Genomic DNA, 14,727 nt, shown 5'->3' with positions numbered 1-14,727 from the left:
ATAAGAGACAGGGATAAAGAGCATGGAAGAGAATAAGACAGATTTGACTCAAATCATTTAAGAGATGAGAGATAGAGGATAGGGAGAGGGGGCGGATAAAGGAGTATGGGCAGGAGCTTAACAACTAACAAGTAACAATTGTGGAGCTGAGCATGAAGAAAAATCAGAGAGGAGAGATGCAGAGAGCAAATGGAGAGGGGTAGCTGAATGTTATTTTAGGTTTAGGATTAGAAAACATTATATTTATACTTGTTTTTTTTTTTTTAAGTGCTGGCCTGGTTGAATCAATTCGGTTAGGTTCAATCAGTTTCAGACTTTAAAAACCGAAACCGAAACCAATCCAAATCAGAACTTTTTTGTGATTTTTTTAATCAGTTAATTTAATTTTTTTTTTTTCGGTTCGGTTTTTTTCAGTTTAATCAATTTATCAATTTTTTTGCTCACCCCTATATATCAACTGTTAGCTACTTTAACTAAGAAGAGAAGAACAAATTGCTTGAATCATAAAATTAATTAATTATCCAACATATTAACCTTTTATTAAACTCCTTGGATTTTATAACATCATCAAGGGGTAAATTCCATTATTACTCAATTAGATTAAACAAACATTCTCTAAAAATTAACTAACAGTTAATTGAGAGGATTGACATGATGGTCATGTGCTTCCTCATTTATAGGGTTATCCTTAACATTAAAATTAATATATATATATTTTAAAGCTTAACAAACTCTTACTAACGCTATTTTTAATCGAAAAAATAAAAAATATTGTTAATCGTTTTTTAAATACAACAATTTGAATATAAATGATAATTTAAAAAGTACTTAATCTTTATTCATGAAAACTGATATAAAATTAATCATTAAAGTTCAAAAACCATTATTACTAATATGTTTGATATATTACACCAAAATAGAAGAAAAGAAACCCCATTTGGAGTGTAAAATTAGACATTGAGGGGGGGGGGGGGCGTGTACATTTTAATTGAACATGTTTTTTTTAAAATTTTTTCATAGATATATTTATTATGATGTAAATAATTTGTTTAAATAAGATAACAAAAATACTAGTATAAACTATAGAAAAAATGACACTAGATATATAGGTAGAATATTTTTTTTTCCATGGGTATTTTCGAGTTAGAATACCTTTGTACACAATCTTAATAATGCTTTTATATTGGCTTGTTGCATTTAGATGACTTTTTAAAATTCTAATTAAAAAATTTAAACTCTAAAAATAAAATGTAATTTATTTTAACCATCAAATGAACTTCTAAAATGATTCAAAACACCATTACAACTTGAAGTTGGAGTGCGCAAGAACCATAAATGTGCAAAGGAAAGTCAAACGGTGAAAAAAAGAGCAAATTTTAGGGAATATTTGCTTCATTATTCTTTTTGTCATGTACAAGTTAAAACTACTTGGATTTTGCGTTTGACCAAGGAAAATTAAATAATTTTTTGTTTTATCATTCATCAATTACTGACCAGCAATATATATATATATTTTTAATTACTATGCTTGTTTAATTTAATACTCCAAATATATGTAAAAATACAACAAAGCCGCAAGAGAGACGTTGGATTAGAAAGGGCATGGAGCATGTGGGCTTCTTATGTTCTCGTTCTCCAAATGTATAAGAAACAATACATCCCTTTTGATTTCTTCAGTTTTTTTAATAAATGATTCTTAAATTCAAGATCAACCCAGATTTTTGTTTCTAGTTTTTAACATTGATTTCTACAATAAGTTTGGTTCTTGCAACTTATCAATAAGTAATGTTATTATCTACTTAAGATTTTGCTTGATTGCTTTTTGTCTTCTTTTGTTGTCTTTCCTTTTGTTCTGTTTTTCTTTATTTAAAGGGTCCCCTTTTCTTATTGAGAATCGAGGAGGATATAGATATATAGAGATTGCATTAAGGTGGTTGTTGTAATAGAGATTGCGTGAATGGAAGAAGGCAACACAAGGAGTAGCAAGTTCAAGAGGTTGTGTGTGTTTTGTGGAAGCAACTCTGGCAACAGACAAGTCTTCAGCGATGCTGCTATTGAATTGGGAGATGAACTGGTTGGTCCAATAGACTCACTTTTTCATAGATATTGTTTTCATTGACTAAGATTGCTCTTGTGTTTGTTGGTCTCAAATATTTGACCTTTTTGATACCTTTTGTCATTTATGGATACCCTTAAGGTGCTGTGAGGTGTTTGATATATGTAACTCAGTGCACTTGTTTGGATAGTTCTTGTACAAGAATGGGTTTATGTTTGCAAGCAATACTTATCTTGGTTTGTACTGATTAATGGTCTAAATGACTCTTATCTGTGAAAATGGAAATGGTGTTTAGCTTTTGTTACAATGATTAGTTTGGTTTCTGGTTTGCTGATATTGAATGTGGCTTGTAGGTGAAGCGGAAGATAGAACTGGTCTATGGTGGAGGAAGTGTTGGACTGATGGGTTTGATATCCCAGAAAGTGTATGATGGGGGCTGCCATGTTCTCGGGTAATCAAGAAAGTTGCATTGAGGAATATACTCTTCGTTTTTTTTTCATTATCTGTTTTGATTAAACACAGGGTGTTTGATCCTTTCCTATTATATTGCAGTGCTAAACTAATAGTTGCTCCTCAAATGCAGGGTCATTCCAAAAGCACTCATGCCTCTTGAGGTATCTATGCTTTTAACTCAAATAAAATTTTGCCCTCTTGTCAATGTCTTCAACTATGGTGCTTTTTGTGAATATCTTTCTTATTCTGATTGTAATTTGGACTGCCGGTATGCTGACAAGGTTTTTTTGTTTGAAATTTGATTTGCTTCTGGTTTTCACTCTTTAAGTGCTTAGGTTTTACAAGTTTTTTCTCTTATTGCTTTTGAAGTTATTAACTCTATCATTTTGACTCCTTTGAAATATTAGTAGTGCTTTTCCCTTTGGACTTTCATCTGTTTGTATTTTGCTTTAGCATTCTAATCCCCATCTGGACTTTTTGGTTAGAAATTTACCGGACCCTTTATAATATTAGTTCTAGCTCTCTTTGCTGAAAAGAAGTTATACTTCTTAGCAGTAAAATTGTGATCAGTTGTTCACCAGTAAATTGTTTTCTGCAACATTCCAGATATCTGGTCAAACTGTTGGAGAAGTAAGAACTGTTGTGGACATGCATGAGCGTAAAGCTGCCATGGCTAAAGAATCAGATGCTTTTATTGCTCTTCCTGGTAATGATCTTTGCTGTTCTCATCAATTTTCTCGATGAACAATTAGCAGATATAATTTCATACCTGAGAAGCAGAAGTAGAGATCTTAATTCATGTTCTCTAACAGGATTTCTTTAGTTTTTAAAATGCTTCTGATAATAAGTGATAATACTTGTTTATTCTTGTAGGAGGATATGGAACCATGGAAGAGCTATTAGAAATGATCACATGGTCGCAACTTGGAATTCATAAGAAACCGGTAACCTTCCATTCTCCATGCTTGAGGATCATATTTAGGCAAACTACCTTTCCATGTTCCGTGTTGAAACTGAGTGGTACTCTGCACAGGTTGGTTTGCTAAATGTTGATGGATACTATAACTGTTTGCTTGCATTATTTGACAATGGTGTCGAACAAGGTTTCATCAAGCCCGGTGCTCGGGACATTGTTGTCTCTGCTCCAACAGCCAAAGAACTTATGGAAAAGATGGAGGTAAAATCTTAGATACTCGGGATTGGATAAAATTAACTTTTTGTGAAAACATAAAGAAAAAAATGTTTTAAAAATAACTAAATAAGGGAGAATGCATAACTATAAGACTTGCTTGTAGTTGCACCAATTGTAATTCACATGCTTTGTTTCCTCAAAATGACGGGAGCAATTTCACTAGTTTTTCTTTTTAAAAAAATGTTCAGTGATAAGAATACATTTTCTTCTTAAATTTAAGATGAAAAATTGCAAAATTGCCAGTGATGTGGATTCCAGTTTGTTGGTTTGATGAGGTCACAAATTGAAAATAATGTATGGAAAGAAAAGCTGGTTCAAACTTGGACAAGTCCGTCCTCATGTTTACCGGCATGATGTCTTCCATTAGTTACTATTGGAATGTAGAGGATGAGAGTGCATTTACTACATATTCCATCCTTTTTGTTGCATTTCCCCCCTGTAACTTCAAATGGAACATTGCCAGCCACTTGGCTTGTAGTTGTTCCAAGAGCCTATCAATAGCTTTTTCTTGAAATTAGTATTTAGTTACAACTAATAGAGCCTTATTACTTGACAGAATTTTGAACTTCTAAAATTTTTGCAGCAATACACTCCTTCCCACAAACAGGTTGCGCCTCGTGAAAGCTGGAATATGGAGCAACTCGGAGACTATGCTAAACAACAGAATGCACAGTGAGGGTTTCGGTGGTAGGTCTTTATCCCAAATTAATTCCTGATGTAATCCATCGTAACTCTGAGCTGTGTAGAAGATTCTTTCTGAAATGGGACCACATAATTGTTGGTTACTATGTACTTTTGTCGTTGTTTTATGGTTTGAAGTCTATTAGAATCATCCATGCTGTTTCAGAACTTTCATTGGTTTATGGTCAATCAAGCCACTGTTTTGGGGTCTTATCTGGTTGTTACCACTTACTGAAGGGCAAAGATACCTAGAAATGCAAACAAATTGCAAGCGGTTTTAGTACAATTTCATCTAATGAATAGTGAATAATGGTCCCTAAAGTGGACTATTTAAGTGCGTTTGGTGGAGGCAACTAAGGTGTTTGGTCGGTAGCAAAGCTATTGGACCTCAAGCACCTCATCAATCCAACCTCTGAAAGTCGATTCTGTTGACGACCGTTCTTTCACATCAAAATTTATTTTCAGTGTCAAATGGAAGTTGAATTTGGAGCAATTTTCACACGATGGAAAAAAGGTTTCTGTCAAGGCACCTGTGGTCTCTGTTTTGTTAATAGTCATGTTGTCGGTGTTGAGAAAAGTTGATCTCTCACGAAATCGTCCAAGTTAAGTTTCACCTTGTGTGAAATAAAAAGAACTAGCGGGTTGATAACATGAGTGTTTATATGTGACCAGCGTCACAAGTGGGTTGATAACAAGAGTATTTAGGTGTGGCCACCTCACAGTAACTTGTGACGTAAGGCCAGACACATCCCGTGCAGTATCGCAGTTGATCTTTCCATGAGAGAAAGGGCAAAACACTCGGTCAATCCCGCAGCTTCTTATTAGAAGCAGTTTTGTTGGTGGAAGCTTTTTCTAGCAACATGCAAGCTACTGTATGTTTCCGCCACTTGCTTTTGGTTTTACCAAGATACCTTGCTTTAGGCACTAGAAGTAAATCCCGCTGTCATAGGCATTTTGAAGCATCTTGAAGAAAGAACGTGATAAAGCTAGCTTATCTTGTAATTATCGGCAAGATTTGTGGATGATTACCGGACCTTTTTTTTGTTTTTGTCGCAGGAGGACCTTCTTTTCTTGCTTTATTTGAATATTCAGTCAACTCCAAACGAAAAGTTAGAAGGTTTTTCAGCTGTAAAGAGTTTGAAAGTGGTTATTGCATAGAGCTAAGTCCTTTTTTGTACAACACGACTTACTATATGTACATTCCGATGGACTGAAAGATGCGCATGCAATGCACTGAGGTATAACACTTAACCTTTCCATTTTAATTAGGTTCTTTGGAGGTGGATGATTTGAGTTCACATCCTTACATGATATTTATTTCCTTCAAGAAATATTATCTCAGTTAATATGGGTTTAATTACGTAATGGGGTTTGTTCTTGAAAATACATCCACCTCTTGAAAACAAAAAAGACCCACATGTATATAAACAACTATTATTTTTGTCTCTTAGCCGATATAAGATAGCAACATCATCATAGCTTTCTAAACAAGAAGCTTGAGTATCACAACAGAATTGCCACTTTTCATTGGAAGTAGTTTCGGATTTTTTTCAAGGTAAGCTATATATTTACATGTTGAGAGGAGAGAAAAAAAGAATTTTTTCCATCTCAAACACAAAAGAAAAATATTTATCTCTGTCTTTTTCTCTTATATAATACCCATATAAAAAAATCCTAAATTGACGGAAACATAAGATGGTTATTTGGCAAGTAACATCCACCATCTAATCCATCATTGTTTGTAAAGAAAGTGAAGTTTTTCCAGTTTTATCGGTGCCGCTTTATTTGTGGGAATATTATCCATGATATGCTATCCAAACCCCTCATCTCGAGGATTATGATGATATGCTACTATCATGTATTGATTAAGAGGACAGAGTCTTTAATCACTTATGTAGCATGGGGGTCTCTGATCTCTATAAAAAATGTCTTTCCAAGAACAAAACTTATTATGTAGATAAACCCATGTCAACTAGAATAATATTGTTTCAGGGAGTCTACCATATATGGATGTAGACACATGGTATCATTAGTGTTGTTTGTGAGAGCATTAGTTATATTGCGCTTTAAAACCCCTCTTCAGGTGGTTATGATAATGTCATTATTTCACATCGATCAGAAAACGATAGGTTTAATGATTGAATCCACATCATCTGGAATAATACCTCTTGAGAGGCCTATACCACGTGGAGATATGTACACACATTATTAGGGGTAAATTCTGCTATGGTGAAACTTAAACTAGAAGCAATTATTTAGCCAAATCTAGCAAATTTTGAGATTTCATTCTAGCGTTGTGAATTCAACCAATATCCTAGTATAGTCCTTCTCGAGAGTATAAAATATAAATCAACCGAACATGTTTATAGAACTACAACTATTGCTTACTGTGGTTGCATCAGAACTCGGAGGTTGTTGAAGGAAGCAAGCTCTTGGCTGATAAAATGTGAAAAGATGGCCTTAAAAAGCCTAATTCTTACCCTAAACTTCCTGTGAAGTAATTGACCACTTAACAAACAGCCTTTTCTTTGTGGAGCACTCCTTTAAAGAATCATTTGTGACCCTTTATGATGATTATGAGAAGGCAAAACTATTTATTTAGATGATATAGGCCATTGGAAATTTATAAGCCTTTCTGGTGGCTGCAAATCCGTGTTTCCTTACAGACATCCTTACTGCTATCCATGTAATAGCAAGCAGGAATAGTCCTTTACCAGGGTCAAGTGTTGGTGTTTGGAATCGTGAACTCGGCTGGCTATTGAGGTTAGCAGAGTAGCACACTGCAATGAGCAAACCATTTTGTCCAAAATCTTTGGAGCCCAACTGATCTGTCAGCTTTTGGGAAAATCATGTGTGGCCTTATGGTTAAGGCTTAGCTTTATTTTGATGGTCCCAACTGCAACCCACATGGGAATTGCCTACTGAGGGGTCCTAAGCCTGTGAACGTGTTCTCTCTTCTCCGTGTCCATCCAGTGAAGTACCACAACATGCCACTTCATTGGACGCGTAATTTTGCTTTTATTTTCGAAAGAACAAGAAAAAAAAGAGAAGAAGACTAGCCCTTTTTGTTTAAATTGATGGTTTTGCCCCATTTCACCACAATGTGGTCCATGAGTTTTGTATTTTCACGAATTTGATGATGCCTCTGAAATTCTGAGATAGGTTCTTGTTTTTCAATATGAATCTTCTACCAACAGTAGCGGTTCCTGTCCAGGTCATAGTGGACCATTTGGTCTTGTTATGTCATGAACTAGTAGGTAAAGGTGGAGATGGCTGCAGTTTCTCATGGGGTCCCTTTTTCTCCCTTTCTGTTCGTAAATGAGTCGCTGCAACAACTGAAAAGCCATTTTACTGTTTTGCTAGGACATACCATGAAGTGATTGCAGAGGTATGCAACTGTTCGTACTATTATATGAAGCCCCCCCCCCCCTAACCTCTTTAACTCAGAATTAGGTCTTGTTTTTTCAGACAATTGTCCTTTGAAATTGCTTGTCCTTACCACCTGTTACCATCATGCATGTTGCTTGGTACCTTGTAGGAAATACCAACACTTAACCACCAAGGAAGTGAGAATACAACATGAGGAAAAATTAAAGGAAATTTTGCACATGATGCCATCGTAAAGTAGCTAAACAGAGTATTAGTCTGGTGTTGTCTGCAACATATTTTGTCACCCTCTTACATATCCTCAAAGCCAACCTTGTTTTCGAATGGAAATAAAATCATTCGGGATTTCTTTCCCAGCTGCATCTCCAACCAATTTAAATTAACATAGGATGTCGGACAGAAACAGTAACCGGCTTCATCCTAACTGGATGATCCAGTGCTCAAACAAACCGAGTAGCTTCATGGCAAAACACGTTGCACTGGCAACCAATTATTTTAGCAACATAGTCCCAGAATCTATTCCATGGCCAACCGGGCCTGTTTGTAGATGAAGCTGATCTTAGTGTGCTGCTGTATATAATTCGTAGAACCTGTTTTATGCTGAGATGATTGAAGTGGAGTTGTTGACAGAAATCCAATCTTAATTACAATACCATACTGTGACAAATGGTTTACATCTTACAGTCGAATGCAACTTTAAATGGAGTTGGAAATAGGTACATATTCCAAACTTGAATTATATTACAGAAGGAATGGCTTAAAAAATTTCATGCCTTCCAAAAAAGAACGCAGTGATCAGATTGACTGTACACCCCACCCTTAACAAGACCAAGCACGATGCAGCATTTCAGGGAATGCACAACCATGTTAACCAAAATGTCTCGAGTCTAGGCGTTGGCAAAAAATTTGCAAGCATTGTTTCTGTTCAAGCCTTCTCCTTAGATGGAGATGATATCAAATGATGCAATGTTGCTGCATGGATAACAGCAGTTGGGTTTGGATCCTTAAGTCGGAGAGATCCTGATCGACTCAGACTGAAATTTCGATCAGCACTACTTGTTAAGTTACGCAATGGTCGTGGAAGGTGTCGCAACAGCCAAGTTGAACTCACAAGTAAAATCACACCTACTACGATAAGCAGCCTGAAATAAGGAAAAGCTCAATGAAATAGTATATTATAGCAAGATGACAATATCTTATATTTCCTAGCTGGGAAACTGGGATCCCTAATTCCCTATTAAATGCACATTTTTGTGTGGACTAGGTTTCATTAGTCAGAAAAACAATTAATAAATTCTACAAAATTGGCCATGGAAGGTAAATTAATATCATTGCGTGGAGTTCAACTTGTTTTTTTTTGGTTCAGGTTGCATTCAGTCGCCAAGCATACTAAAATGGGACTGAATACTTCCATTGGCCCATCAGTTTGCGCCAAATGGGGAAATTTCAATAACATGGAAGTCAAGGTTTTAAATTCAGATTTCCGCAAAATTGTCCAACAATAGATTTTTTTCCACATGCAACCTCTTGAATAGGGCACCTTAACTGTGGTATAGCATCAAATTACATGGGCTTTATGACCACGACTTAGGGCATCAAGTTCATATCAAGATACTCAAATATAAAAGAGCAATTGTTTCATAAAAACTTTGCTTTACAGTTACCATCCGAGAAGAAGAGAAAAACGAGCAGCTGGTGCTGAAGGCAACCGTTCCCCCAGAGCAAGCATTCCAGCAAGTACACCAGTCACTATTGATGCCACGGCAGCACATGTAGACAACACAATTGCCCTTCCATGTTTTAGACCTTGGGTCTGTTCAGAAGGAAAGCATAAATCAGTTTGATCTGTCAACTTTTCTACACACACAGGTAGCTTCAACAGGACAAGTGAAATGGGATCTGGTTCCACCCAAAATTAAGCCAAATGGAAAATCAATAAGACGTGTATGCATTTGATGGAGCTAGAACAGAAAATAAAATTGCTTTTTTCTTGTTATGGGACAAGAGAGATAAGCAGAAATCTCTCCAAATATGTGGACATCTAAAATATGAAAAGCAAGTTCTATATGGATAAAAAGTCAAAATAGCTCAGATGGAGCTCCAGAGAAAATCTAGAAGATGATTTGAAAATACCTGGTAATAAAATCCTGTTGCACTACAGCATATACTGATGGCAAGGCATAAAGGAACTAGCATTTTGGAGAAGCCCTGCTCCAAGAAGACAAATCCCATCTTTGATATTACAGAAGCCATCCTGAATTAGATGTCTTAATTCAGCATTTAATATCTTAAACTTAGCTGAATAACAGCAGTAGTTCAAAACATTTAATATGTTGAATTGCACTTAAAACAATATTTTCAGCATAATCATCAAGGAATGATTTCTTTAAAAGAAATGAAATTGTTAATTCATGATTATAAAAGTTACATTATTGATTGAAGTGACTATAACTATTCTGATTAAATGACAATGACAAACTAAAATGATAACACTGGGTGGCGAACCCTTTAGGCATAACACGTGTTTACATCTTTTAATGTAAATTTCTGTGCATTCAATGATATAATGAAAGCCCAAAAAAGTTATCTATGTAAATTGGCACATAAAAGATCCTTATTATTTTGAATTTGTTGGACATAAAACTATGTTGTATAAAAAGAGTCAACTCTGAAAAGCAATAAATGTCTGAACAAAGATGGTTTGTCAGGAATCATACCCAAACAAAATGCCAGATTCCAAGCCGTATATAATTTCTTCAACAACTTCAGAGTCCATCTGTGCATTGAAAAGAATTGTCAATGGAAGGCAGAAAATGAGGCTAAGTGGTTGGTTGAAGACTCAAAATCAGAAACATTTTCTTACAAACGAGCAACATAAACATAGAAAATATTACTGTCTCATGTGCTCTTCTTTGACGTCTGTACATCCGAAGCCATCCATTGAGAACTACCTATGTCAAATCATAGAGAGTAATCATCACATTATCTAATATACTCCCTCCAACCATGCAGAGACCTGTAAATGTCTAATGAATTGAGCCCTAACTAAAAAAATATGCAATAAGGGCACCAAAAACAATAAATGGTAGTAATCAGGTTACAGCCCCCACTTTTAAATCCCCACTTTTAAATAAGAAGGATGAAGTTTTGAAACATTCCTAGCTGAGAAATGAAAAGGGTTGAGACAAAACACGCTTTTATTACATTGGAGCACTACACTAAAACCACACAAAAAATGCTCACGAGCTCATTAAGCTTTCTCTGCTCTTGCTGCCCATTACACACATTATGTAGAATTTGTCTTAATAAATAAATGGCGCGTGCTACAAAAAAGAAGCCAGAGAGACCAGTTTGTTCTTCTTAAGGTGAGTTGTAAACACAACCATTCTTGGGTTGGTTCTAGCTATGAAGGTAGCTGTAATTTGGTTGGCTAAACTTTCAGCAGCATGGCTGACTGAAGGTTTGCTTTAGAGAGAAAATTCAGGTTTGCTTCTTTGATTATAGAGTTAGTCATTGACTATCAGCGCTCCCCCTAAACAATGACTCTCTTTTTGTCATACCAAGTCACAATTGAAACTTTGCAAATTGTAAGCATTGAGTCCTTCAGTGAGTGAAAATTTCAGCCACTTGGACTTCCATAACAATTTTTTGCATCGCTAATGTTCCTTTTAACCCTATCTTTTACAAAGTGATAATTCCGTTCCACATGCTTCATTCTCGCATGAAATAAATGATTTTCTACCAAAAGAATTTGCAACTTAATGGGATTGCATAATCAAAAACTTGGAGAAGAACTTTCAAAATTTGAATGCAAATTTTGTCTTAGTATGAACAGTGGTATTAGAACAAGCAGTCAAGGACCACTTCTGGAGTTTGTAAACAAGGATTGGGCTTTAGGTAATTATTGTGAACTGTGCTAGCAAGGGACCAACATTCAGCATGGTGGAGATCATGCTTATGTAGAGTCAAAAGGAACTGATATTCACTGAAGACCTCAGCCATACCAAATTTGCAGAGTTTCAATTACAATTAGTGAAAAACCAAGAGAATCATTGTTGAGGGGGAGTGTTGAGAATCAACACCAACTCTTCAAAGTCAGCCATGCTAGCATATAAAGGGGACCATGGAGCTGAAATTTAACCAATTAAAACAAAATCCCCTTTCTCTGGAAATTGTACCAAATATCAACATCCAGCAGTGCATCAGGAATCAACATTAAGAAGTGAAATTATGTCACCTACACTAGTATAAGTAGGGACCTTTGGCTGATCTTGTGTGTTTCATCATATATGACTGCTCCGTGCATGTGTTATATGAGCGTGTGCTGTGTGCATTATAGGTGGCATGTAGAGAGATAGCCTAGTGAGTTTATGAAAAAACATGATCTGTTGGTAGTATCTGTGAGAAACTTTTCATTCCTTATTTTGGTTGTATTGATGTCCTTGCCAGACCTGAATTTCTCAACATCCCTATCATTCAGCAGTTTAAAGACAAGCTTAGATTTCAAGAGAAACAGCTTCACATACTCATATATCTATTGCAATAATTCTGATAACAAAACCATATTAGTGCTAGTAAAGTTGGTGCACAGTATAAGGTACCTACAAACAAGATGGCAACAAGCAACGCCAGCCAAGGTAACTGAAAAATAGATATGGACGAAGCCTCTTGCTCCTCACCTCCAGCACCAACTCCTGCAAATACAAAAAAAGCAATTAAAAGGTTTAATTAGACACGTAAATATGATGTTGAATCACAATGTATATACGAACAATTTTGGAGGACTGGATTTTCATAACCAGTTAATAAGTTTCTATCAATAATTTGGCTAAATACAACAACACTTTATACTCGTTAGATAATGAAAAACAAGATTTCAGGTCAAGACCTATTCCAAATGAGACACCCAATAAAATCTATATCCATCCACAAAAGGCACACAGAGCATGGAAAAAATGAAAAATAGGTAATGATGTGCTCTTACTTTTGAGCCATAACTATCATGGAAACATTCTGAACTATGAGTATAATAATGAGATCAACACCAATCCAGGAGTCAACCAAGAAGAGTTTACATACCTATAGTACCAATACCAGCCAAAGTGATCCCCATCCAATCAATGACATTCATGACTTCCTTTAGGTAAAAATGGGAAAAGACAGAAAGAATAGCAAGTCCACAACCAGAAACTGGTTGGATGACAGAAACCTAACAGAAAACAGTCAAGATTTGATGTAGATTAGGCACAAATGAGACCAATAAACAGCACTAACCAAAATGAATTCCACAAACAAATAAAAGAGCTCCCTTTTTACTGGTAATTGGTGGAAGAATACGGCAAATATATTTTTCAAATCATTTTCAAGAAGCAGAATCTCACCGTGTTTTTTTCATTTTTCCCCTTCGCAGGTATATGTTGAAAATGTGTGCATAGTTAAATAGTTCAAAAATGTCAATCTACTATTTTCCTTTTTTTCAATAGAAAAAGAAATTTCCAATCAAGCAGACCAATCTAAAAAAATCAGGAACATAAATGAATTCACTCACAGGAGCCAGAGACAATGCCTTCAACATCAGCAATGCACCAATAATATCCATAAGAAAACCAATGATCCAAGCTACATTAGCAGCATATGCCCTTATCACCTGAAAAGTCACACACAATAAATCAATAAACATACGCAAGAGCCCATTTCCTTCACGTACATAGTTAGCTAGCACACATTCTAATAAGCAAAGAATTGGGAGAAATTCCATAAACCCAGAATCAAGAAACGGAAGATTGATAATGTAAATAAAAAATCCAAGCAACACGCATGCACTTGTCAGCATAAAGATCAATTCTTGAAATTGAAACACTAACATAACAGAATTCCAAATTCAGGAATCGAAGATCTTCCAACAAACTTGAAGACTAAAGCAAATAATCTATCTTATTGGTCGTTAACTTGTTATTCAACACAATTGAAAGCATATGTCATGAAAAGAAAAGGGAAGAACAAAAGAGATAGAAAGAGAAAATGGGAAAAAGAAGCACGCCTTGAGTTTGAAAGAAAGAGGAGGCAGAATGACCGTGCCCTTCTTTTGAAGAACTTTGCCGATGTTACTACCGGCGGTGGCTGCCAACGTTAAAAAGATGGATTCCCACATTTCTTTTTGCTCGCTCTGTAAAATCTGAAAGGCAGAGAAGCAAAAAGATCTCTCCTTTCTTGCTGTATTAAGGCGGTGAGTCTCCAATTTTTTTCACGTTTCTTTTTATGGTGGGTTTTATGTGTTTGGTTGTTGTTGTCTTAGCGTTAGTTACTTGCCTTAATTTACAATTACTTGGGGTTTGTTGGTTGACTGCCATGTTCAGGCAATATAATAATAAGATCGTTAGCGTGAGCATCCCCGAATTTAGGTGAAATTCATAAAGGTTCCTTATTGTTTCTTTCTTTGATCGACACCCTTCTATTAGAGGTGATAGAAATTCTTAAACCCTTAAATTTAGTTTATTTACCGGAAAACCTGAAATTCTGAAAAATTGTTTTGCGTGTAGAATATTTCTCATTTATAGTAAAATTATTTTACGGGTAAAATCTAGACTACTCGCCAGAGGATGAAATACTTTAATTCTATAATAATAATAATAATAATAATAATAATAATAATATAAATGGTTTGAAGGTGCAGTTATTTGGTAGTTTTTTAAAGTGTTTTTCATACCAAAATATATTAAAATTATTTTATTTTTATTTTTTAAAAATTATTTTTTAAATTAATGTATTAAAACAATCTAAAATATATAAAAAATATATTATTTTTTTAAAAATAAGATTACAATCGCGATTTTAAATGCTAGTAGTTTAAAGGAGAGAATCTTGTCAACGAGCAATTAGATTCCGTGCTGTTAGATTCTGTCAATTAAATTGGATATTCCCTTGTCCATAATTGAAAGAACACAACACCACTCTTTTG

At 35.2% G+C, this 14,727-nt stretch overlaps 2 protein-coding genes across 2 annotated transcripts; one reads left to right on the top strand and one right to left on the bottom strand.

Moving 5' to 3' along the window:
- The first annotated feature begins 1,514 nt into the window (after positions 1–1,514).
- LOC118030780 (cytokinin riboside 5'-monophosphate phosphoribohydrolase LOG8) lies at positions 1,515–4,593 on the top strand. The gene is made up of 8 exons (XM_035035037.1): positions 1,515–1,641; positions 1,873–2,074; positions 2,410–2,507; positions 2,640–2,670; positions 3,116–3,215; positions 3,383–3,453; positions 3,543–3,686; positions 4,285–4,593. The coding sequence occupies exons 2-8, from the start codon at positions 1,958–1,960 to the stop codon at positions 4,375–4,377; spliced, it is 654 nt and encodes a 217-aa protein (XP_034890928.1). The 5' UTR covers positions 1,515–1,641; positions 1,873–1,957; the 3' UTR covers positions 4,378–4,593.
- Positions 4,594–8,389: 3,796 nt separating this feature from the next.
- On the bottom strand, positions 8,390–14,116 carry LOC118030776 (probable magnesium transporter NIPA9). The gene is made up of 9 exons (XM_035035032.2): positions 13,810–14,116; positions 13,318–13,416; positions 12,849–12,978; positions 12,375–12,463; positions 10,664–10,720; positions 10,487–10,545; positions 9,903–10,023; positions 9,434–9,582; positions 8,390–8,911 (listed from the first exon to the last, which is right to left on the bottom strand). Exons 1-9 carry the CDS (start codon positions 13,918–13,920, stop codon positions 8,695–8,697), a joined length of 1,032 nt encoding a protein of 343 aa, XP_034890923.1. The 5' UTR covers positions 13,921–14,116; the 3' UTR covers positions 8,390–8,694.
- Positions 14,117–14,727: the final 611 nt, after the last annotated feature.

The sequence above is a fragment of the Populus alba genome, chromosome 6, assembly GCF_005239225.2.
Source record: "Populus alba chromosome 6, ASM523922v2, whole genome shotgun sequence".
Taxonomy (NCBI): domain Eukaryota; kingdom Viridiplantae; phylum Streptophyta; class Magnoliopsida; order Malpighiales; family Salicaceae; genus Populus; species Populus alba.
Note: the sequence above shows the minus strand (reverse complement) of the source record. Positions and strands in the feature narration are given on the sequence as shown.